Consider the following 26481-nt stretch of genomic DNA (forward strand, 5'->3'; position numbering starts at 1 on the left):
GTCAAGTTTGATTGAAGAGTGTTTTACGATGGCTTAACGGGGCAATTAAAGCTTGTCTTAGTTTAGTAAAAGGGAGAAACCTTTCTGTTTAATCTTTTGTTTATCGCCCAACCCTAGCTTACACTTTTTTTGGGGGGTGGTCCTGTTTTTTAGGTGGCTAAAACACATTTTGCTGCTGACCCTGTCCACAGCAGCTTATTGCTTAGCTTGCATGCTGGTACACTTCTCTGCTCGGGGCATGGTGACCTCCATCTACAGTAGCTAATACACCGACTACTGATTTGTGCCTCATACGATCCCACTTCAAATAATCCAATCTATCCGTTCAACTTTCGGTCGACACAGGCGCACTCAGGCATACACACTACATCAGTGAGTTACATACATACACACTACAAAGACGCTGTGTTGGTTAAGACAGCAGACTAGGCTATATGGCCTTGGCGGTGATAAGCAGTGAGCTTCTTATAGGTGCCTCAAACAGGCACCGACTGCAGCACAGTCATTGTTTACAGTAATAGGAGGCTTCTTGTGTGCTCTTGTTTTTCATTTTACTACTCTAAAGTGCTCACTTTCCTCTTAATGCCAGCTTGACTTTGTCTCTCGTCATATTTGGTCAACGCCTCCATTAAGCCAAGGATCATTGTTGTGTACACGTAGAGAAACAAATTGTTCCTGCTCTGATTTCAAAGTCCTCGCAAACGGAAAAGAGCACAAAGGCAGTTAGTTGTTTTTGTTCCTTCACATACTGTAAGGTGATGGTGATTACAAAGGAGAACTGTGGAGAAGGCGTGGAGTCGTGTGTGAGGACAGGGAGGTGTGGGTCAGGGAGCGGTGAGTAGCACCAGAGGAGAAGGCAGAGAAGAAGAGAGCAGTTTAAGGTTTAGTTCAGGTGTCTCCTCAGTGCTGGGACAAGGGGAGGGAGGTCGGGGAGGGGGAGAGGAGGTGAGAGGGGCAGAGGATGGAGTGAGAGGGAGGTTTAAGCTTTCTCCTCCGAGCAGGAGCTCTCACTCATGTGTGCGCTTTGGCAGGGCGGCTTCTGTTTCTCCCACTGGCACATGGCGTTGGCGTAGCCCACAATCACTTTGTCCATCCAGGTGAGGGGCTGGGGGAAGAGCACTGCGCCCTCGAAAAAGCCCAGGTGGCCTCCGTGTAGCGTCAGCGAGAAGATCACATTCGGCTTCTTTGCTGAAGGATGACAGAGCACACAGTGATAATTAATCTTCTGCACAGCGTGTACTCAGCAGTATCTGAAAACCAACAGTGGACACGTCCAAATATGGGCATGTCAGGGATTATTCTATGCGTCTCATAGATAGCGAGGGTGTGTTTGCATGGTCAGACAGATAACAGCATGACTCAACTTGTCATACTGTAATTATGTTTGAGTGGCAGCTACCACAGCTGAACAGGGGAGACGATCAATATGTTGCTAACCAGGAAAGGAGAACCCATCACTCAAGTTTTAATGGCCTAACACTGGTCATTTGTTTTAGGACTGATTTAAAAATTTCACTTTTTACATTTAAAGCCCTGCGTGGCCTGAATCCAGAATATATGTCTGAACTGCTGCCCCCCCCCATCCAAGACAGAAATCCACAGACTGTTCATTTTCTTCACTGTATTAAAGTTTCATTCCCTTTTCATTCCTTATACCTTCCTATATTTTGGCAAGTCCTATACAAAAAATGTTGTTGTTGTGGTGAAGATGCAGTTTCTCTAATGGTTAATTTAGGTTTTCCAATATGTGAACACGTAGAACAAGTTTGGCTTGACTGACAGGTCTCAGGGCTGTCACAGACCTGTTCATGTCTTTGTGTAGAAAACAAGTTCTATAAAGAAATGTTCTTCTTTATGTTTGCAGTGGAAGACCTTGACTGATATGGCCTGGCCTGAACCCCATCAAACTCTTGATAGGGTTCGCATCAGGTCAACTGAAACACCAGCTTATCAACCAACATCAGTGTTGCTCTTTTAGCTGAAGGGGAGGAGCCACCAAAACCCCAGCAACCAAAGACCAAAGTGTTGTGAAGTGTGAAGAGTGGAGGCCTGTTACAGCAGCACATTGAAGCTTTGCATTAAAATGTCTAATCCCTAGCAGCAGAATTTACATTTTGTGTGTTTAATGCTCATTGATTTGGGATGAGGTGTTCAAGGTTCAGGTGTCTACATACTGTTAGCCATGCAGTGTCATTATCAACAACTGACAAGACCGGACTGAGTCCTACACCTACACACCAGGTTTCAGAGCTCTCCTTAAGAGACCTGAGGGTGTTGACCGATCCTACATCTGTGTTTTTCTACGGTCTATAAATCAGGGTTTCTGCAGGTTTTAACAAGTTAAATTTAAGACCTTTTAAGACCTCTTTAAATACCATAATAAATGCAATTTCAGAACTACTTCATGTCCGCACTAGCAAAAATTACAAAGGATATGATTTTATATGTTTAATGTTCAACTACCACGTGTGAAGTCCAGAGCATGTCTGCTTTTAATGTTGGCATGAATTCAAAGGCTGTCAGGATCATTTATCAGAGTTACAGGAGTTAAAGTTGTTAGGGCAGAGCAAGTCGAGCCGGGGCAGGTTTTGTTTTGTAGGTGTTACAGTGCGATCATTAGTGCTGGGTTATCGTTTAAAAATTACAATACCAATACCAATATCAATACTCTTAAAGCGATACCAATACAAATAACAATAGAGTACTCTTTTCAATGCCTTTTTTACACAGTGCAGCTGTCCACCCTAAAGTTTTCTTCATTGGGTGCTTCATCATGGCCATACTTTTGAACTTTCGGAGACAAAACTGCACAAATAATCTTTTTTTGTAGATCTAGGTACAAAGAGGGTCAAATGCAGGTATTGTTTGACTGGAGAAGTTTCCACACTAATCAATTCTGGGTTATTTCAATTGATATAAACTATACTTAAAAGTGAGACTGAAAAATGCAAATCTATAAGGTGGTGTTAATTTCATAATCTAATCCATTTTTAAAACCTGTCAAAATCGTATTGAAGACGTTTTAATGCCTTAAAATCAGTGGATTGGATTTTGGACTTTTTAGGACCTCGCAGACACCCTGATCCATTCAGACTGAAATTACTGAAACGCTGAACTCAAAGTAGATAATCTCCACACTTCAGACAAATGATTAATCTCTTCTGATTGCTGTATGAATCTATACAGAGTGCCGCAGCTGTGGACACCCAGGCAGAGTGGTCTCTTGAAAAGGATTGGCCTGGATCTCTTCATTCTCCTGCTCTTATCTGGGTTAGTGGGTGAGCATGATGCGGTTGACTAGTGATTAAGATCCCACAGGGCTTTCACCACTGCGCTACTCATGACAGCTGCTGCGCTGCGTGGGGACAACTGAGTGCACAACCAAACCTGGAGCCACCGACTGACCGCACGCTGAGTGACAGGTGGAAACGGTCTGGAGAACGGCTCATACTTAAAGAAGATGTTCAGACACAGGGGAACAAATTATTGTTTCAAGATTTTCTTTGTTTCACTGTATAAGACCTGTAAGCACTATATAAGGGCAGGTGGTAATTTTCCAATTTTAGGTATCATACAAAGGCTTGGAGTCACTGAGAGGTCTCCACTAATTCTTAACAGATATACTGTCTTTCTTCTGGACAGTAGATGCAGCTGTCTTCTCCTTTCAGATAATCAAGGGAACAATTTGAACATAGTGTTGCTGTGACGGCTAAGGTCGGAGGAGTTTGTCTTGTCTCTGAACGGAGAAGACGTAACTGTTTTATCACTCACCCTTTGAGGAACGGGAAGAAAGGATGCTAAGCTGTGGACTCAAAACTTGCGTAGTCATAATTCCTGTGTTTGGATTTGCAGACCGATAAGCTAATTCTATGTGCCGTACATGTGTTGGGTCTGATCTTATCTGGGCATAGGTTCATCATGACCTTATCTGTGTATTCTCTCCTGGAGGACTGAAAGTCCAGAACTGAGGGGAACATCAGGACAAAACATGTACTGATTATTTCTTCATTCTCCTTAGCCAAGTATTATTAAACCAGTTTCAGCATGAGACATATTGGACTACTGTGTACTTTTGATGTGTGGGCAAAAGATAAAATCTACAACACCGTGCCGTGTGCAAATATTTTGGCATGTGTGTCCAAGAACTAGAGAGAAACCGCCCAGAAGAGGCTTCAGAACTTCACCAATAGTGAAATCGACATATTGTGATTGTGGAAATGTCGTGTCAGTAGAGTGACAAACAGCAACTGAAGGGAGTGAGTGAAGGAGTTAAAATAAGTCTTTTAAATAAAGTTACATGTGTTCAATTTTAATTTGTCTGATCAAATGGTTTGAGGCAAAAGAAAAGAATTTGAAAGCTTTTTGAGATTTTTTAACCAACTGATCAGAGCTTTAAAGGAAACACTTTGTTTCTTTTTACACTATTATTTTAAACATTTAACTAGGAGTTTTATTTATTAATGTATTTAGTTAAATTTTGTTTTTTCTTCCCTTTTTATTACATTATGTCAGTTTATGGGCTCCACAGATGTCTAAAAATTCCTTTTTCTGACTTCCAACAAAAACCAAAACAGTCTAAAACCCTTCAACTGTTGAATCCAAGATTAAATTTGTAAAGAAGGAAATAGATGTTAACAGACTTGTATAATATGATGCTTTTAACTATTTAATCAGGTCTAAATGATCTGTAAAAAAAAAAAAAAGCATTAATAAGCAATAAACTTTTATTTTTATGTAACTATAGACATTAAATAAAATATTAATTAATTCAATAATTATTAGAAAACCTGTTTGTAAACGGCTTCATAGAGACATTCAGCACATTAATGCAATAAAGAAACAATAACCTTTGAACAGAATAAATCAGTGTTAAATATTAAGTAAATGTAACACTATCACTTTCATATAACTGACTTAATAGTCTGCAGTAAACTCTTATCAAACATTTAATCTAGGTCAATTACAGCAGCAGCACAGCGAGTGTGTTTCTGTTCTCGTGGTAGTCGTTTGTCTGAGTCACTGTATCACACTGTAGGCCAAAGGTGCAGCTGATCCTCCTTTCAGTAAGTGTTTCTCTCAAGAGACTCATGTAGGATGGAGTCGCATGTACTTCCAGTCAGGACTCATCCACCCACACACTCTTGCATGAGGGATTTTCCTTTTCTAAAACAGTGGTCAGTAAGTTTAAATATAGCACAGGCTGAGGAGAAAGAAAGATAAACACAGAGCCGTGTGGAGACAAGACAAAGAGGAGATCTCCTCATCTTGTTTGTAAAATGAGGTCAAACACTCTGGATTCATTTCAGAATAAAATCTTTGATGTCGGGAATCTGTGAGGAAGTTAAACTCACTTCAAATAGACAGAGGGACACTCAGGTATCTGTGTGAGTGAGTGTTACAGCTTCTGTAAGACGTGGCTCAGACTGACTGACCTCTGTGCCACGCCCTGTCCTGTTCAGAGTGCAGAGCCAACTCATCAGGGGCCTTTTGAGACCGCAGACATGTTTTTCTGAAAACGAGATCTGGGGTGTCAACTGCAGTCTTTATTTAGACAGGACAAGCCTGTTCGTTGTATTAAAATGGATCAACTGTAAATATGTTCCACAATTTGTATGCAGGTATATCAACTGCTCGACAAACCCAAGTACACAGCTGCACTGTATTACAGACCATAATGTTTGAGTTACATTTGGAATTTATCTGCAGGATTAAATATTCAGAAATTGTTTATTTTCAGATTGTCAGTGCTTCTCAAAATCAGATTATTATTGTTTATTTTTTTATACATTATAATTATGAAACTATTCTTTGTTTAGAGTGTTTTTTTTAGTAATTCTCATCTGCAGCATTTTCTGCAGCTTTTGAGCATTTTGTCCATTTCTTTTGTACACTTTTTAGAAGTGGAAGTACATTCTGAGCTTCCCTTGACAAAAGTGGACTGAGTTTACTCTGAAAAAGAGCAGCATTTTCTTTTTGTGAAAATCAAACAAACGGTTAAACTGAAGCTCTGTTCACATGGAACTACTATTACCTCTGGATCTCTAAAAGGCTGTCTGTCTGTGATCTTAATTTCCACAGCAAATTACCTAAAATAAACTTAAACACAGAGGTCCTGTGACAATATTAGTCCTGTGCAAAGTAGTATCTCTGTGATTAATGTCTGTTTTCTGTTGTCAGACTGAGAAAAGTCTGAAATTTGATTGCAGCTCATAACATGTTATACAGCAGGCGTGCTGTGAGATAAACTATATTGATGTTTAAAATAAGTGATGACAGAGAAGGTTAGCTACATGTGTATTTATAGTTGTAACACACGCAGAAAGTAGACTAGCAACTTTAAACTATATTATTAATGTGGCTGCTGGAGAACAGACACTGCATCTGAAATGTTGATGTTACACACAGCCTTGACACCATATTCAAGAGATAATGGCAGTAAATTTGAGTAAAATGCAGATTTTTCTTCTCCTGTGTGAATGCACTACCAAACACAGGCTTATGGGGTTAATTTCTAAACTACAAGAGGTCCTCTGGTAATAATGGTCCTCTGCGAATAAAGCTTAAGATACATGTGTAGGTGTGTCCTTCAAGGTCATTAGTTTCACTCAGGATTTTTTTTTTATATCTGCAGCAGCTGCAGCATGACGACAACAAGCCCACTGCCTCACTCACTGTTTGTCTCTGTTGCTGAAATGAGGGTGGAGAGATGGTTTAGCACTGCTGCCGTTGCTGTTATGATGACGCATGCTGTTATTTACCTGCTAGTGTGCGAGGGATGGTGAGCAGTGAATCATGAACCAGAGGATCATCTGCAGAGTTCACTAGCAGCAGTGGCACCTTTACCTGCAAAATAAACAATAAAAATCCATACATTAAACAAATACACAAACCGACCAGAAGAGGAAACATAAAAGATGATGCAACGTGTATGCAAAAGCAGCTCTTACATTGTGAATATAATGCACACAACTCTCCTTCTCATAGTACTCTTTGAGAGAGCTGTGGCCGTGGAATTTCCTGTTGAAAAAGAGGAAGTATCAATAAATTATCACACTTAACAATCACATATATTTCATGTTATCATGACTGACAAATGAAAGAAAATTACTGCTGTGACTTTCACTTGTGTTCCTCCACATACCTCATGATGTTATCGTCGATCTGCATGAGGGACGTCGCTGTGTACAGCCGACTGAGATCTGCATCTATCGTTTTAACTGAGCTCCCCCCAAACAGACTTTGCCTGTAACATGTGGAAAAACACACGCATACAAACATTACTCATAAAACATGTTGAAATCAATGACTGTGTGCAGTGTGCAGTAAATAACTCAACAACTCGTGCAATGAAGTAAGGGACTGTATAAAATCATTGAGGTGGAGAGGAGGGCTGAACAGTATGTTTAAATTTTTCAAAAATCCAAGATCCTCCACAGTGTTTTTAATATTTTAGTTGGACCGTTGACTCAGAAAAAAATGCAATATCTTCCGACCAATACTTCCATATAATATAAACAGTATTGGTACAATGTGATTCACCCTGAATACCTAAAAAAAGAGGGAAAGCAAAAATAATGTAAGATGTTTAGATGAGTCTTGTACAGGTCTAGTTTTGCAAATCTGCACCTGTAATTATCTCCAAGTTAAATCTGGACATGCCTGAACCCGTATAAGTCATGTGATCCAACCCATGATTAAACACACATACACAGTCACTCACTTGTCACTTGTCGTTCGCTTTTATTCTCGGCAACGTATCTGCCAACTGAACCTGTGCTCCTGCAGCTGTCGATGTGGTTCCTCAGTGACAATGTTCCTAGCTTGTGGCTATAAAAAGCTAATATTTTTGGCACTTTTAACAATTAGCAAACCCACCGACCATGTTATTCTCACAGTCTCTGAACACATCAAATTTCTCCCAAACACTCGGATCAGTGGATCAGTGATGTCCCATTATTTGGCCACATGTGGGATCAGAGGTTGTATTACAAAACAATTATTTTAATTTCTGATTTCTCCAAGAAAGAAAACATGTTACTGCTCTCACCCACTGCCCAACCACACCTTTGAATTCCTATAAACACAACTTTTTTGTGAGTTACCTGGCAGGTCTTTTCATTATTCTGACATTTGATCCTTTAACAAAAATTGTATTTTTATGCAACAATTTTCATACAGTCCCTTACTTTTAAGCCCTTACTAAAACCTAAACCATCTTACTATTAATACTTACAGTGGAATAAAAGTAAGTTTTGCAAAGCGCTTTACCCCCACAGACTGTGATCTGCCTCTTCAGTCCAATTTAATCTCAAAATGACTGTGATGTTATGACTGTGAGGTTTAGGGAACATTTAGAGACAAACCATGTTGTCTGATATATTGATGTGAAGATGGAGTACTGTACTGGCAAACACCAGATAATAGCTATGTAAAAAAAAAAAAAAAAAAAACATGGACAGAAATGAAGAAAACTACACAGAAATGTGCAGAACCAGCAGTGATACCTGTGTGAGAGGATGATTTTCTTCATGTTGTCGGCCATGAGAAAGTTATAGAAGCGTCTGAACTGGTCCCACTGTAGGAATGTTTCCTGGGCCCTGAGAGATAAAGACAAACACACAGGAAGTGAGCTTTGTCCAGCCCGTCTACATTCCAAACAACACACTAAATGTCCTCCGTAATCCACTGGACAAAGAGTCACGCTGCTGGACAGAGTAGCAACGGTGTCAGGCATTAGTATGCAGCTCAGTGACAGAGACAGGCTAAAACAACACAACAACTAACAATATTTAACAAACGACCGACCACTGGATGTTTTTCACTTTCCTTCTGGCATTTCGTTACCAACTGAGGTCAAATACAACTATAAAATAATCCAATGTGGGATTTATTGATCGCACATTATTTGTGTAAAAGAGGGATCCACAGCTCTCAAGGAAGGCTGACAGAAGGGCCAGCTTAGGTCTGGACTCTGAATTGAAAGAAGAACCAATTAAGAGAGAGAGAAAACTGCAAATCCAATTTCACAGTCTCTTCCACACACCCATCCCTACTGACTGCTTCCAAACTTTAACAAACCCAGCTTGGCATGTCTGCCAAGAGATGCTGGCTGCATTTAAAACACAGAAGGTGTGGCTCAGTCAACATGAACACAGGGTGCAGACTCTGCTCCAACACCCACATGCTGCACTCGTGGTTTAGAAACACCAGCATAATACATTTGTTTGTCCTGCGTATTACACAAATGTGACTCTGTGTGCACAAAGTGTTTATTCTGGACATGTTGTCAGACAGACAGTTCAGTTCATTGCAATATACAGGCAAAGGGATTTAGGCAAATAAACATAATATAGACTGAACAGCCTGAACACACACACACACCATCCATCCACACTACAAAGTTGAAACAAACAGAGGGGAAAAAAATGACAGGATAAATCTATGCAGAGTGGTAAATAGGACCAATATTTACAACCTGCCTGTCTCGTAGGTTGAGGTTTACAAAAGCTCAAAAATCTTCAAAATAACAACTTAAGCCAAAAAAGCAATATCAATTAAGATTCTCTCCACTCAATATACAGGGATTCCCAACAACAAACAACACAATATGACAAAAAAAGGAGAAAAAATAAACTGGTGTGTGTCAGGATTTCATCACATGCAGCATTCAAGGCTGTCTCCCATATCACTTTTTTTCTGTTCTATTTTGCGCAGCTGCTTCGGAGGGAACATTAACTAGCTAACAGCGGCCTAAAATGTCTCACCTTGATAATACTGACTGTATCTGAGCAAGGTTTGTTACTACAGAGGTGTTTTCACATTCGTCTGCTGAAGGGGGCGATATCTATGCACTTCCCTAAAATCTGATATTCAAATGTGCCCCTGATAAGCTACATTTAGTATGTAGAAATACAGAAGTCAACTGCTGTAATTCAGGCAAAGAAATCTGAAACCACCAGCACAGGGCGGACTTGTTAGTACAAGAGCAGGAGTTAGCTTGTAACTGGCAGCCACTGACAGTAACAAGCCAACACAAACAAAATACAAATTATAGCAGAGTATTTTTACATACTTTAATATGTGTCTGGAAGGCAAACTTTAAGGGGGATAATTCGCATTATTTGATGTGATACCCATAGTCATCCATAGTCAGTGTAATGCCTACAACAGATCAGCGATCAGCATGCCCACAGTTTGGAGAAGCAGAGAGGAGTACCAGAAGGGAAGCTATGCACTGAGCATCAGTTTCAGTGTACACTTTATTTACAATATTTTCACCCCCATGCATTGCCGTCAGATCAAATATCGCTTTCTTGAAACCAACCAAACTCCATATGGGAAATTAGTCATTTTACAGAACAAGGGAGTTGCTGGTTTACTCCTGTCACAGTCTGTTAGTTAGTTTGTGTTATTGTGTGACTTCTGTGTTTTTAAAATACTGATTCAAGTCTCACAATAACACAAACAAACTAAAAAGTCAAGGCAGCGGTAGACCAGCAATTCCTGTATTCTGCTGGATAAAATTACTGATTTTGCCTATGGAGTTTGGTTGGTTTGAGAAAGCGATATTTGGCTTACATAACAGCTGTCTTCCATCAGAAAATGCTGTCTGATGGCAAAGTAAACCAATGGAAATCATGTACACTTAAACTGATATTGAATTTTCAGGTGAATCTTTTTTTAAAATGGCTAAAATACATTTTACTGTTAATCCTGTCTGCAGCAGTACATTGCTTTCTTTCCTACACTGGAACTCTTCTCTGCGTCTCCAAACTGGGGGTGTGCCAACTGCCATGTACTTTACCCAATACAATGACTATAGAAAAGTACATCATACAACCCCCCCCCCCTTCAACTAGCCCGAATTATCCCTTTAAGATTAAAATAGTAAACAGAATAGCTGGACGATTAAACAACTGACACAAGACGCTTGTTAGACCTGTGACAAAACGTGTGATTATGTTATGCAACCAGTAATTTTCTGGCATTATGCTGAGCTTCGTTTATATTTAGAAATGTGTGCAGAGTTATAAAGGGGCTTTGATGACACAACGCATTTTAATTAAGAGCAGAGAGGACAACAACCACGGTCATCACGACCCCGGCCTCGGATAAGTGGAAGAAAATGCACAAATGTATGTACGGGTGGAGGAAATCAACCCACCTGAGAGCGCTGTACCCCTGACAGACGCTGACACAGCACAGCACTCGCTCCTGGTTCAGCCTGTTCTCACCCAGGAACTTACACACGATGTTTCCGCCCAGACTGAAGCCCACCACGATGAGCTGGGTCTGAGGATACGTCCGCTTTATGTAGCTGACCATGGACGCAAACTCCCATGTGCATCCTGTATGGGAAACAGTATAGTTACAAATCAATACCTAACACCTATGTAGGATGGAGCTTTCGTCTCTGCTCAGCAGTTCAAGCTGAAGGTGCCTTTAGCTCAGGGTATTAAATGTGTGTCTCTATATCAGACCTTTAAAATAATCTCAGGTCTGAAACCTTTTATTATCTTAAACTCTGGGAGCTTTAATAGCTCATATTGCCTTTTAGCTTTGACCTTGAAATGATTTTGTATTAAGATTTGTCTGAATGAAGGAAAACGATGATATTAAAATGCCTTTAACTGAACTGGATTACATCAAAATGAAGTTAATGTGCCACCAACAGATATAATTTTTAAAAGCCGCTCAGCTGTGCTCTGTGAGAATTGCTTCTGGCCAGAGCTTCTCAAGCCTCAATTGCACCAGACAATTGGATAAGAGGAGCAGACTGAGACAAAAATTATGATGCAGAATCACTAATCATCACAACACCAGAACAAATCCTTTTTCATTCTAAAAACTGGGTTATCATTTCTAAATATTCTGAATATGAAAAGTGATTCTGGGTCGACAGTTTCCTCTCTCGGTAGTAAAGTAAAACTGCTCCTTGGTCTCACCATAGGTAAACATGCGTGGAGAGGTGAGCTCGATGTTGGGAAGAGCTCCCAGGTGGTTCAGCACAGCACAGCGGTAACCATCCTTCTGGGCGTAATCGACAAAGGTTCGAATGTAGTGCTTCTCACTATGGTTACCAATGCCAGGGCATATCACCATGGTGATGTCATCTGGTGAAAGAGACAGATGGGTCAGGGAGACGTTTACCAGCGAGAGATAAGTCAGCACAGATAAGATAAGAGCGTGTCACTCTCCTAAACAGCACGTCAGTATACTAAAAAGGAGCAAACACGGCCAAGCAATGCAGCCAAAACAAAGGATTAGACTGTTTGTCTGTTAAATAAAGCTTTAGGAAAAATTAGAAACAGTAACATTACTTTTTTGGGAATCAAATGTCATGCGAGTCTAAAGCCTTCCAGTCGGATCACGACAACAAAGTCGAGGTGACAGGGTCAGGGCTCAGCCGAGGCATTCAATCCTTCTTTAAGATGGTTCTCACACAACTGTGTCACAAACGTGTTATTTAAAGAACAATCACTTAAACGGATAGTTTCGATTTTCAAAGTGGGGTTATATGAGGAATTTATCCATAGTCAGTTTATTACCTAGAACAACTACTTCAGTGTTTTAAAGATTTAGTCACACAGTAACACAAACCAAGTCATAAATTGAGGCAGAGGTAAAAAAGGAGTTTGGTTGCTTTGAAAAGTGATATTTGGCTTATTGAACTGTGGTTAATCATCAAGAACAGGCTGTCAGATGGCAAAGTAAACCAGTGAACTTATTCCAAATACAGCATACCCTTAAACTGATACTGGCTACATCTTGTGGGCATAATTGGGGCTGCACAATTGACAAAAATATTTGCGATATCGCCAAGTGCAATATCCAAATCACAGAAGCTGCAATTTTTTTGATAAATGAAAAATCTGTGACAAAATGGCATTTTAGTGAAGTACTGTACCACCGCAGAGATGCGCCGACCTACAAATCTTATTCTTTAGATGAAAAACAACATGTTTGTTTGGCAAAGACTTCAACAAATGTCACATCATCATGATTTTAATAGCTTTTTTTTAAGTGAAAATGGAAATTATCATGCAAAATCATGCTGACAGCCAACTACTGCAGGTAATACAATGACTATTCATACATACCTCATTAAACCCACTTCAGAAAATCCAAACTATCCCTTTAGGAGTGACTCATTTGTATTATCATAGCTGAACTGGAAGACCATATGAAAATATTCAAAGCTAGAAATAATAACGCCAGGAAATTTGCTTTATCAGTCTGTTTTGCATATATCCATGGAAGTTTATCTATAGAGTCCAAGTTCAAACACTTTTATAATCTGTACAGTATGTGAAACCCTCTGTGCGTGACCCTCGAATTGATAAGTAGAAACTATCAGGAACAAGTAAATGAAAGAAACCTCAGGAAGATCAGCAGAGGAGGGATCCCTCTTCAAGCAGCTGAACAGACTAGACAAAAGTAGCAGCAATAGAATTACAATATAAACAAACAGAATTACAAGAACTACAAAATAAATGAGATTTCAATATTTGGCATGGCAGTAACGAGCCAATAAGGATCAGTAGGAAGTAGTGTTGGAGAGGTGCTGATCATGAAAAACCAGCAGTGAAGAAGCAGAGAAGAGGAGAGCTGCACACTTACAGCTACAATGCAAAAAAAATATTTTAATAATTTGCCGAAGTTTTGACAACAACCTGAAGAAGACATACTTGTAATTTTAACTGTCAAAAATATCTTTTTTGCATTGTGCAAAACAGGAACAACCGACAAAAACAAAATATTATTTTGTTTTGTTTTGTTTTTAAAAAGTAGATCATGACTAAATAGTTCACCTCCTGTTCGATGGTCCCCCATTGGCTCAAAGAGGTCAAAGGTCGCAGTGGCCCCGTCCTGCATGGGTAAATACTTCCTGACTCCACTGGGGTGAGGTGAGCTCACCCGACCAAGTTTACCGTACAGTGCCGTCTGGAGGTGACCGCTCTTACCCCACAGTAAGGGAGGAATGTACCTGGAAAACACAATATTAGACGCTGGTATTAAATTTGAGCTAGAAATATGAGCTTCTCCTACTAACGCTCTCGATATGAGCACAAGGTCAGTTCCCAGAAATAACAACAGCATAGTGTTATCCTGAGCAGACACATTTGCATTGGTGGTTTATGACATTCTGCCACATAGTTCGCACACTAAGTCACATTTCTGTTGCAGCTTTTGAAAGATTGCTTCATGCTTCAATTTGACATGACTGTTTAACACATGTTAGTCTGTTGCTATGTTTTTTTTGTAAGTTATGCTGAGCATGTGTGCTTGAATTCTTGTGACACCTCTGTAGGAGTTAGCTGTAGGAGTTGAAGCTTTGGATTACGTAATGCTCCTTTGAAATATTGTGCCTTGTGTTGTGCATTATCATGAATCACCATCTTATTTCCACACGGAGACAAAAAGAATAACCTGACAGGAAAAACCCTTCTAGCTGCTGTTTTTACAGCTGCAACATCAATGCAGTATTATAATAATGGATCATAATAAGAGCTATTGGGATAACAGCCAAAACAACTATTTGTCTGCTTTTCATGTCATGTTGAAGTCATAAAAAGGTGATAAATTAATATTTAGTTCTTAAGAAACTGACATTCAATATGTATGAGTTTTTGCAGCTGAAGTGGCATTTTAGGAACACTTTAGTTCAGAGGTTCAGTTAAAGGGACAGAAAATAGACACATAGACATATGATGACATATTATTCTTCTTAACTGTAGTGGTATTTATTAGGGATGTCATAATTTCAATATTAAATGAAAAAACCAATCACCCCCTTGCAGCATCCGGCACAAGTCCATGAAAAACATCACACTTAGTACCATACTAAATGCCAGTTGTCAGGGTATTAAACCGATGATCTGTTAATCTTTACAAATCAAGAGTCAATAGCCATCAGCACTAAATAAAAGGTTTAAATCGAAAAATAGAAACAAGTCATGACTTTAAAATTGAAAGTTAAATTGAATCATGGATTTGGACAATAATGACACACTTAGTATAGAGAGGGGATTTTTTTTATTAGGCCAATGTGGCCAATATCAGATTCCAGTATGAACCGGTCACGGTCCTGAACTGACCCTCATGTTCAAAAGAACAATAACAAAGACGACACACACAGCATGCTGTTGTACAAAAGTAAACATGGAGGCCACGAAAGTCAGCATTTACGGCTTCATTTATAAGCTGATGTGGAGTGTGAGCCACATTTTGAACAAGCCACATAACGGAAGAGAACGAGGGCTACATACTTAATTATGGCTTTTTGTGAAGTATGGATGATATGGCTTATAAATAATATCTCAATGTTTTTAGGCTATTCCACGATATAGGATATAAATCTTGATATACACAATTTACATAAAATAATGTACCTTAAACCCTCACATTGTGCAAATATAAGGTAAGATAAAATAATCTTATAGAATTTGATGCATTGCCGTAGATTTAACTACCCAACAGCAGGGCTGAGCAATATGGACAAAGTCAATGAGTCATGAGTGTCTATAGAGTGAACATGGCCGTAGTTTACATACCATCCTTGGTTTATCTTTCTGCAGTAACAATCTAAGTTTAACCATAGATTGATGATTTACAAGGTATTTTGGCAGTTCCTTCCTTCTATTCTCAACAATGGTTGTATTTGTACATTCAAATAAAATATTCCTACCCGAGCATTTGTCTTTACATAAATTACAAAACCTTTTATTCCTTTTCAGAGCTTTGTATTTTCCTGTTACCTTTGGATTTCTGCTTGGAAACTCGCAGGTTATAAATAGCCTTTTCAAATTTAAAGTCCTCTTTTAATTCACAAGATAGAGCACATTTAGGCTGAGCAACATGTTGATTTTATATCAGTATTGTGAAATGACGTAAGTGTTGTCTTTTGCTGGTTTTAAAGGCTGCATTAAAGTAAAGTGATCTAATTTAATGAACTCAACAGTCTGTTGTTCAATTATTTGCTTTCACCCACTCAGTCATTATATCCACATTTGTGGTTATTATTTATTAACAATCTCAATGTCTCAATATTTTGTGAAAACATGCACCAATAGTTGCAATACCAATATTGAGGAATCGCCAAGCCCATATTCTGAAAGCTCATCCTATGTTTGCACTATTTGAGAATTTACTGTATGTTATTTTAGAGAAAATGTGTATAGCAAGATATATATTGCATATCACGGAATGACCTGAAAAATATAGATATTATTTACAAGCTATACCACCAACTCCCGCTCTGATCCATCCGAAAGTATGTTCACTTAAAGACAAACCAAATTCCATCCAGAAACACAAGCTTTTAACAGTTCAGGTCTGACTTGTTCACAGTGTTTGAAAATGAGACATTGGCAAATATTTGAGTGCCTCTTTCTCACTGTCCTTCAATTATGTAACAACCTAGCTGGATTTTTTTCTAGTTAGACTTGCTGACAGTGACATGAAGAGTGGGCCATCTTGGGAGGCGAGGAGATGAGATAAACAAGAGCAGCGTGACCGTAAACTCAAGAACAGATACAACATGCGCGCCAGTTGTGTGTACAGTACATAGACCGCAACACTGACAGTAAGTGGCTGCAGAAAGCCAAGGGTTCAATTACATCAACACAGTTACACAAGCCCTCCACCACCCTTGTGTTGTCTCATCCATTACGGTGGCTTCAACAATTACTGCACCTACTAAGTACAGTCTTACATAAGAGGGCTGTCAATCAAAATGCAGACCACTTCCATTTGGTGATAATGTAATCACCTCCAGCACGCACGGGAAGGCAGGGCTGTTGAGGCTTAACCACACTTTTCCAGAAGGTACTGTTCAGAGTTAATCTATGACTAGAGGAAGAGGATAACCTCATTGTTGTTGTAATGTGGATGGAGGATAAGCACACTGCCAGGTTAGTCCGGTTCATCAAGGGGAACCAACCCTAACTTCAGGCGCATACAGCCTTTATGTTTGTTGGTATTTTTCCACTAAATTCGCAAAAAAAAAAAAAAAAAACAACTAATAGGCCCAGGAGGAGTTTTACTACTTTAAGAAAGACAAGCTTTTTGTGTTCCTTTAACTGATAATAAGGGACAAAAACTGACTTTGGGCAAGTAAATTTATGACACACTGGCCTGACAGGGTTAGGGTTAGGGTTAGGCAAGTGAAAAAACAAAAAAAACATAAAAGTTGAACCCTGATATATAGTATGGAAAAGGTAAAATCAATGGTGACAAAAAGTTGCTTGAAAACAGATAGACTCTTAATTAAGTAAAGGCAATTGCTTGACATATTATATAAACATGAATAAAATATTAGATGGATTACATACATACACACTATGATCAGCAACATCTTTGTTGGTTATAATGTATTATTTATGTTTTATTTATGTAATTACTGTATTCTGTGTATGAGTGAAGGCTAACAAAAAACAAAAATGTAAAAGATTTATGTCACAATATTTAAACAACTGGAAATGTATCAATAATATGCACTGATGCAAGTAAGTATTTAAAACATTTAAATGTGTGTGATTAAAACCTTTACTTGTTGTCGAGTCTCTGTTCTTATCTCTCATTGACAGGGGTTGGACCCTTTGTTTGAATATGAATCACAGACTCTGCCTTTTAGTGTGCTAAATGTGACCTTCTCACACTGTGTGAGTGTGCGTGCTGCTGTCTTTCAAAGCTATTAGGTAACCGGAACAAAGGAAACGGATGTGTCAGTGTGGCGTGATGAAGCAAAGATCTAAAGTCCCGATCAAAGTTCAGAAGTAGAATCTCAGGCTTTTGATAATAACAAGCTAGGAAAACAGCAAAAACTGCTGTTAAATTATCTAAGACTAACAATTTGCTAAAAGGACTGCTGGTGTCTCATATACCCAAAAGGTAGATATCACGTACAGCACTGAACTTGAATTGATCAAGTTTCCTTTCTCGTAACTGTATTTTGCTCTTTTGCTATCATAAGACTATTTCACTATAGCTACATTTACATGGACGCTTATGTTATGCTAGTAATTGGAATAATAAACCAATCAGAGTAAAAACGCCTCATGTAACCACCTCAATCAGGGGAGACTGGTCCCATCAGAAGGTATTTTTCAATCAGGTTGAGAGAGATGTCCATTTAATCCATTTAATAGAAAAATATTAGCACCAAATACCCATGTAAACACTTAATCTAACAGTTTCCCTCTGGTTGGGGGCTACATTAGGTGAGAACAGAGGAAGGGGCACAATGAGTTGTAAAAGTCTTTTTGCACTCTCCTTGTGTCTTTTTTTGGGGGGATTCTTCACTTTGAAGGACGGATATATAACAATTGCATGTCCAAAAACGAGTCCTGCAGTCCAAATATAAAGTTGTTTATGACTGTCAGTTGCGTGTAATGTGAAGTTAAACCTGTTATCCTGAAAACAAAAGCCCACTGCTCTCAAAATACACACTCTGGAGATGGAGTTGAGTGACTTCCTGTCTTTTACCAAAAATTGTTTTCTGACTATGTTTCTGTTTAGCCTGGTATTGTGCCGTACACTATTGGCTGATGCTTTGACATATTTACTTGACACATCATTGTTGCTGGTGGATCTCTGTGTTTTTTGTCAAAGTGAACAAATAAATGGAAATTAAATTCCTCTGATAAATAAAGAAAAATCACGCTAACACCAAGATCAGCTAACACTAAGATACACTTCAAGAAAAACTCATTTGTTCTGTTTGTTGTCCTCTATGTTAGCCAAAACCCCGGCATGCCTGTTCCCAAACACAGCCAAACAAAAATGCTGTTGACTCTGGTAACCTCACAACATCCCTCCTACAGTACACTGTCCGCTGTGTAATTGATCTCTGTTATGCAACACCGCAGGATGTCATGATGAAGTGACAAACGTGACTTCTAAACAACAGCGAGGAATCACGCAAAGGACGCCAGCACTGAAATCAACAACCCAACAGGTTCCAGGACTTCAGTTATCTCAGTTCAACTACAAACCGAGCATTTCTGTGAGCAAAATAAGGCTGTTCAGGAGGGAATGATAACAAGGCAGACACAAATGTAAACACCAGTGTGGCCTTACGATTCACTGACATTGCAGCTGAAAGGCAAAGGGCTCAGTAACAATCGGTTATATAAGCAGACATTCTTGTTGGAGATCCACCCTGCAGAGCTGAAAGTTACTCTGGTGTATTACAACACCAGCAGACCACCACAGGACACGGACGGTGACGCTCATTCAGGAAAAACAATCACGCTCACTTTGTTTAAAGATTTCCCACAACCTACAGAACATCAGAGCCCAGCTGCTGACCTAGTTTAGCCTCCACAGGGAATACCTGCCACCAGCTGCCCTGTGCCAACAGCCACTGGTTTGCATCAGTTATTAAAAAACCACATGGAAGATTCAAATGTTGGTAGACATCAGAGCTGCCTTGAGGGGGAGACATGCAGGATCATATATGCAAATGTCCTTGCCCTGCAGTGAAGGAGTCTATATTTGTAATGCAAGAGTGACAAACCCAGTCTACCTTTGGGATAACCTCAAAAAAAACACAGCCTGGTGTTTAATTCATGCCAGAGCCGACGTGTAAGCCAGACATCTCTGGTACAGACACACTTGAGGAACACTGATGACAGCTGGGACCACCGCCACGCAAACCTGCCTTCACTGCAGAGCCCCAGATGGCTGCCGAACATTTCCATGGTAATGCCTTTAGCGAGTGATAAGACACGGAGCTGAGAACTCACTCTTTGGTCAGCTGAGGACAGGACTTGAGGAGGAAGCGGTTGAGGGGCGTGTCCTGGTAAGTGAGGTCCGGCGGCGCGGTGGGGCTCTTGAGGTTCAGGCAGCGGACGATGATGTAGAGCACCGTGGCCACCGCCGCCAGCTTCATGCCGTCGAACATCGCCGGCAGCTCTGGAGAGATGGTGTGCACGTCTGAATCGTGGGTGTTCATGATTATTCTGGAAAACAAAAGAGTGGAGCACACTTCGCTTCAGCACTTTCCCTTGTGAAACTAAAATTTTGGTAACAACCATCATTAATAAATAGTGAATTAATAGTTATTTCAAATTAGTTATTTTACTTAATAACAATAAAATTATAGTAAATAATGTTGGTAATGCTGCAATTTAGGGCTGACCCCAGTTCGGTTATAAAATCATTACACTACAGTGTTCTGTAAGATCGACAAAACATATCTACAGGTCTCTCACTGTAGCGACCCTTTTCATAATGTTGTCTAGGGCTGCAACTAATGATCATTTTCATTGTCAATTATTTTCTCAATTGATCAGTTAATTAATCCTGCCACAATCTCCTCAGTTGAAAAACAGGTCCAAACATGTGAAGCATGTACATACATCTGTACACGTCACGTTTGGACATATTTTTCATGTCTTTCCTGTAACGATTAAATTCATTGTCTGCTGATCATTTTCTCCATTAATCAATTACTTGTTTGATCCATAAAATGGTGAAAAATATTGATCAGTGTTTCCCAAAGTCAAAGATGACATCCTCAAATGTTTTGTTTGGCCCACAATTCAAAGATATTCAGTTTACTTTCAGAGAACAGTAAAGAAACTAGAAAATATTCACATTTAGAATCTAAAATCAGACATTTTTGTCTTAAAATATTACTCACACCAATTAAACACTTATCAAAGTAATTGGTGATTAATTTAAAAGTCAATTAGTAATTGTTTCATCGATTAATCATTGCAGCTTTAATGTTGTCAGACACTCAGAATAGAACAACAATCTGAGCCTGTCATTAACAAAAACAAGCACGAACACAAAAGCAAGCGTGACCTGCCCTGCACACTCGGCTGGTGCACCCTGGTGAAGTGGCTGACAGTGCGTCACCTGCACTCCGTTTCTATCACCATTCTCCACCTTCATCAAGTTAGTTTTGTGGTTGGTGGTGATTCTGAGACTTGGTTCGTAAAGTTTACAGCCTGGCATGCTGTTGCATTGCTCTCTGTGCAATGATGCAGCTAAAACCAAGAGCTGAAACTTGTTTACCAGCCACTTCTCTCATCAGTTAACCACCAGCACATATTGTCATCACATGTTGTCACAGGTTTTTTTTTTTTTAATAAGTGGACCAGCTAAAAATATACTTAGAATTCCCCTTAATTCCTCATTGAAAATGTTGTCCCTGTACATTTTTGTACGCCTCTATCTGTTTTATCCTCTTATTGTGGTACACACTGACTGACAAAGGAAAAAAAACGACTGCTAAACTGGAAGAATCTCAGTTAACTGAAGGGTCTCCAACTTATGATTCAAATCTTCAGCTTTCATGGGTTGGGCCGTTTATAATCTATGTTAATTTATCATTAGTTTGTATGATGTAAAATAAAAATTAGATTTTGAATCATAGCCAATGGGAGACAATAACAATTACATTCTGATTATATTTATAAACATTTTTTTTGCTTCACGCATAACAAAAAGTTTGTGAACAGTGAAATAACTATTAACTCAGGTTAAGTTACAGCTATAATATGTAAAATTTCCATGTTTAAATGTCTTAAAACAATAGACATATCATCCCAAATGTTTCCACCAATGTTCAGATGCAGTAAAAGCACTAATTTGTTAAAGGTGACATTTCCTGCTAGCTATTGCGAGCTAGTTGCTTGTTTTTTCAGCTCAGGGGAAAACACAGGATACCTCAGATACAGCAGAGTGAGGAAGTGAGCCGGCGCACTTGACTAAACATAACATGAATAAAACTTTAATATTTCCTCATCCATGAACATGATTTCTGCCTGAGTCACGTTAGATAGATTTTCATCAGTTACGGTGGTCGTTTAAACATGAAGATGACAGCTCCCATGATTCCACACCACTTCACGATGTCATCAAACCATGTCTAAATATTACTGTTTTAATGGGATTGTATTTTGTATCATAGATGATAGGATAAGATAACAATTACATTCCGATTACACTGGTTAACATTATTAATAAGGATGGGTATGGGTAGTGTTAAGTTTGATACTGATACTGCTTATCAAGACAATACTTATCGATACTCTTATTGACACCACTCGCCATAATTTGGAGCAAAAAATAACAGCCCGTAAATACCCATCAATAATCATTAATTATCAGTTCATTATTTATTAACTAAATATATTAACAAGTTCAAAGCCATGTGAAATCAAAATGCAATTTTAAAACAAACTTGTATTTGTTCACAAAAAGCACCCATGACTTGCACCAGTAAATAAACTTATCTTCTTGAGTTCTTGGTTGAGTGTGGATAAATCAGAGGTGGGATAAAGCACAGAGATAGAAATATCTGACAATGTCTGACTGACCTAAATAGTCCGCTTGGTGCCCAAGGCGCTGCAGCAACAGATCTGTGGGAATAAGAGTGACAGCGACTCAGTCAGACAAAGCACAGTCCGTTATTTAATACACTCACCTTAATTACATTAGAGCTCACAAAGTGCCCATAGGAAGCCTTGCTACAGAAAAGACAGAGACTGACTTGACTTTAAATAGATCATCAGGTTCAGCAGGAACACTGTGATTCTGGATGCAATGCACCAATACAGCTATAACATAACACAAAAGGTACATATGTTCAAAGCTTTATACCAAGTTGTCTGAGCTGTGAAATTAAAGAAAGAAAATGGGAACAGGAAGTGTACAGAGGACAGAAAGGCCACTGCGTCCTCTGTTCTAACAAAAAGGGGAAGTGATGGTACAGGATTTCACAAAAATAGATGACAGTGTTTTCATTTATATGATCAAGTAGCCCCATAAAACATAATGTGTTGCAACTGAGTGTTGCTACCACTGCTACCACAAGATGATGAAACATTACACCAAGAACTAAATACAAAGCTGTAATAATGAGTATTTTTTTTTTTTTAAAAACCTTTTACTTACATTTTGTGTTCAAGCTAGCCTCCAATAACGATTTGTTCCAAAGGTGTGTTAATGTGAGTTCACAGTGATGTGGTCAAACCTAAAGGCACAGAAAATACATTGACACCTTGATTATTGTGAATTATAAGAACTGTTTTCCTTTTTTCCTTAAACTGTGTTGAAAGTCTCCTGTAAATGCCTCAACGCCACATCAGCGTCCTTATGATTCCTGTTCAGTGTCTCTTTATTCCAGTGTCTTGCCACAAACTGACTTTACATGAGACATACCAATAAGTGATGAAATGATTAGTCAATTAATGGATTTTGATATTAGACTAATTGTTAGTTGAGGCATACTTGGTTGCCTCAGTTCAGGTTATTCTAATTTTAATAATTTGATTTATATTTGGCTGGTGGTCAGAGGTAATTAGAGACAAATCATGAATCACTAACACATTCAGTCCACTTTAATGTGCTACTGCTCAACACCAGTGTTTCTGACGTCTAACAAGCTCAATAGATATCAGAGGCAGGTGTATCTATCTGCCCCTATGTTCCTGTTCCTATAAAGAAAAAAACACTGTTTTATTCTATTGTCACTTTAAATGTAAGATTATTGTATTTTATAAGAAACAGATTTATACAAACATCAGGTTGAAATTACATCGGTGAAATGTAAATAAGTACATTTAGTTAAGGATTGTCCTGAAATACAAATCAGAGCTACTTTTACTTTAACAGACACTTTCCTTTTCATGCCACTTGATACTTCTACTCCACTCCACATTTCAAAGTTTTTGTACTTTGTACTTTTCATTTCACTGTAATTATTTGGCAGCTTCGGGTACTAGTTACTTTAAAAATTAAGATTTTTTCATACAAAACAAAAACAGGGTTTATGAAATACGATGTTTTATTATAAAGCACAAATACAACTGAAATGATTAACCTATTAATCAATTATTGACAGGAAATTAAACTTTTTGAACTGGTTTAAGCTTCACAAATGTGAAGTATTTGCTCCTTTCTTTTGTAATTATTGTAATTAAATTTTTTAACAATTTTAAATCTTGCTATGATTGGTTGAATAACACAAGCATGGTGAAGGTCACTCTAGGTTACTCTGGGCTCCGTTTAATTATAATATATTTCACACTATTTCCAGAATTCTTACAAATTACGCACTCAATCAAATAATGGAGAAAATAATCAGCAGATTATTATAAAAATAGTTAAATGTGAGCTCCACCTCAACTTACTGCAACACTAAAATCCTGCTTTTACATGAATGTATGAGTCATAATAGTGTAATGTTAAAATATATAACAGTATAACAGTCAAAGGGAGCATTGTTCTGCATGGAGTACTTTTACAAATTAAAATATATTTGCCTGATTATAGTTACAAACTTTGACTTGGGTAAAATTTTCAAAGCAGGACTTTGACTTGTAAAAAAGCATTGTTATAGTGTTTTTTTTTTTACGAGACTGATGTGAATACTTCCTCAACCGCTGCAAACATTACCTGTAAACGCAACTCAGACCTAAAATTACCCCCAACTGCATAAAATTAGCTTCATTAAATAACCCAGATCCGTACAGCTGATACCAGTCTCGCCCACTGCACACAAACACCGTGAGTATACTGTATCTGACAGTTGTGTCAAGCTAATGCCAAGATAAAACGTGTTTATTAAAAGCCAGCCAGACTGTCTCGGTTAACAAACGGTCCAGTTTGGCTTCAGAACAGCTGCTAATGTTAGCTCTTCTTTCTCTGTCACGACTCACAACAAGACGGGCAGGACTTTTAACAGCCACAAGGGCACAAATACTGACGTTAGTTACCGTTAGCCAGCTTACATAGCGAGAAAACGGTTATAAATAGACACATTCCTGAACGAAAACAAAGGATGTTAACTGGTGCATCTGTGCTGTGTTGGTGTATGAGCAGACCGGGCCGCATCTTCGTTTGTTCGCCCCACTGGTCCAGAAAATGAAAACCATGTCGCCTTTTGGATGAGCCTGCTGACCACCCTGAATATTTTTTTGCGCAGTAACTGCACAGTGAGGCAACATTCAGACCCCTATTAAACACGCTTTCTTCTTAAACTTAGTATCTTAAACCTGTTATTAGGAGACAGATTGTAAACAGTCTTTAATTACGCGTATTTCTGCCTTTAATTATCGATCTAATGAGGCAGCATCATCTGAGCACGGATACCAAACAGCACACAACGCCAGCATCTTCAGCTTACTTACCTCGGCTGGGGGGAAAAATGAATTAACTCCTCGCTGTTTAAAAGCGACCGGCCTTATTTATGTTCGTATCATTTCGCTAGTTTGTTTACTTGTTTTGCGTCCCTCTAAACCATGGCTGCCTGATGGGTCTGACACCCTCTGATTCACAGAGCTGAAGCTAACCCTCTCTAGTAGCAGAAGCAGCAGCAGCAGCTCCGACATCTCCGATTCCACTTCCTAGAAGAATCTGGAATTTTACATACAGGCTCTATCATTGGTCAAAACGGCCGATGACGTCGACTCGTTACCCATTTTCCACGCCCCTTATCTGTAAAATATTACAATGAGCCATTTCCACACTGCATGTTCTTTAAAAATAATGATTATTGTTGTTGTTGTATGAGTATTTTTTGCCGTAGTGTGTCTTGGTATGTTTCGTTTCCATATTTCCTTTTTTACGACAGCGTTCTCGAGAAAAATGTTGCACCTATTATTATAACTCGCACGCTTTTTATGACAAAATAATTGCAACCAAATCCTTTTAAAATATTTTTACAGCATTTCCTCAGTGAATAGATTAGTATTTAAGTGTACATTGGACCTACAGTCGACAAGACTCTTCCTGAACGTGACAGGAACGTGAGCAGAAAAACAGTTACATAACTTTTAAACTACTGGAATGTGTAACCTGAGTGTGTACTTTACTGGCTATCACATATTTTTTGTGTTTAACATAAGATACATACAATGTTTAATTTCCAATCGCGCATTCAACTCAAGAATATACACTATGAGGCAGTACATGTGCAGTATAGTTACTTACTGTACGGTACGTTGCTGTTAATTAGATAATTGATTAATCACAGATTTAAAGTAACAAGTGAGTCTTAAGTTAATCAGTAAAGTGTTCTTTCGACAAACTCAAATACTGTGAAATATCCACCAGTCTTTGTTGCAGTTAGAGGAATGTCCACCTGATGGCGACAGAGTTTAGATGATTCATGCGTGATGCTCTTCGCACCATTCAGTTCGTATATACTAAAGTTTAATTATGCTTAAAAGCCCTCTCAAAATAGAGCTATGTTGAGTAAAGCCCACATCGCAATTTTATGATTACAGCGTGGATAGTGACAGATCATGACTTTTAATAAATTTCGAATTATTTATAAAAACTAACGATAAAAATAATGACAAAACAGAAAAGACTTGTTGAAAGTTACTGATTCTGCTGATACGTAGCCAATACAGTAGTTTACTGTGTCTATGTCTTCATAAACCCTGCTGTCTAAATAAATAAATAAATAAAAGTAAAATGCATCTAGTTGGAAACGTCTGTAGGTCCATTTTAATACAA

At 38.7% G+C, this 26481-nt stretch overlaps 1 protein-coding gene across 1 annotated transcript; it reads right to left on the minus strand.

Annotated features, from left to right (window-relative positions):
- LOC146332663 (monoacylglycerol lipase ABHD2) lies at window positions 1–25355 on the minus strand. The gene is made up of 12 exons (XM_084745734.1): window positions 25149–25355; window positions 22912–22990; window positions 22335–22376; window positions 19749–19964; window positions 13812–13987; window positions 11946–12113; window positions 11165–11348; window positions 8505–8597; window positions 7142–7243; window positions 6948–7017; window positions 6759–6843; window positions 1–1188 (listed from the first exon to the last, which is right to left on the minus strand). The coding sequence occupies exons 4-12, from the start codon at window positions 19955–19957 to the stop codon at window positions 980–982; spliced, it is 1296 nt and encodes a 431-aa protein (XP_084601860.1). The 5' UTR covers window positions 19958–19964; window positions 22335–22376; window positions 22912–22990; window positions 25149–25355; the 3' UTR covers window positions 1–979.
- Window positions 25356–26481: the final 1126 nt, after the last annotated feature.

Source organism: Lutjanus erythropterus, chromosome 1 (genome assembly GCF_056507025.1).
Source record: "Lutjanus erythropterus isolate fLutEry1 chromosome 1, fLutEry1.hap2, whole genome shotgun sequence".
In the NCBI taxonomy this organism is placed as follows: domain Eukaryota; kingdom Metazoa; phylum Chordata; class Actinopteri; order Lutjaniformes; family Lutjanidae; genus Lutjanus; species Lutjanus erythropterus.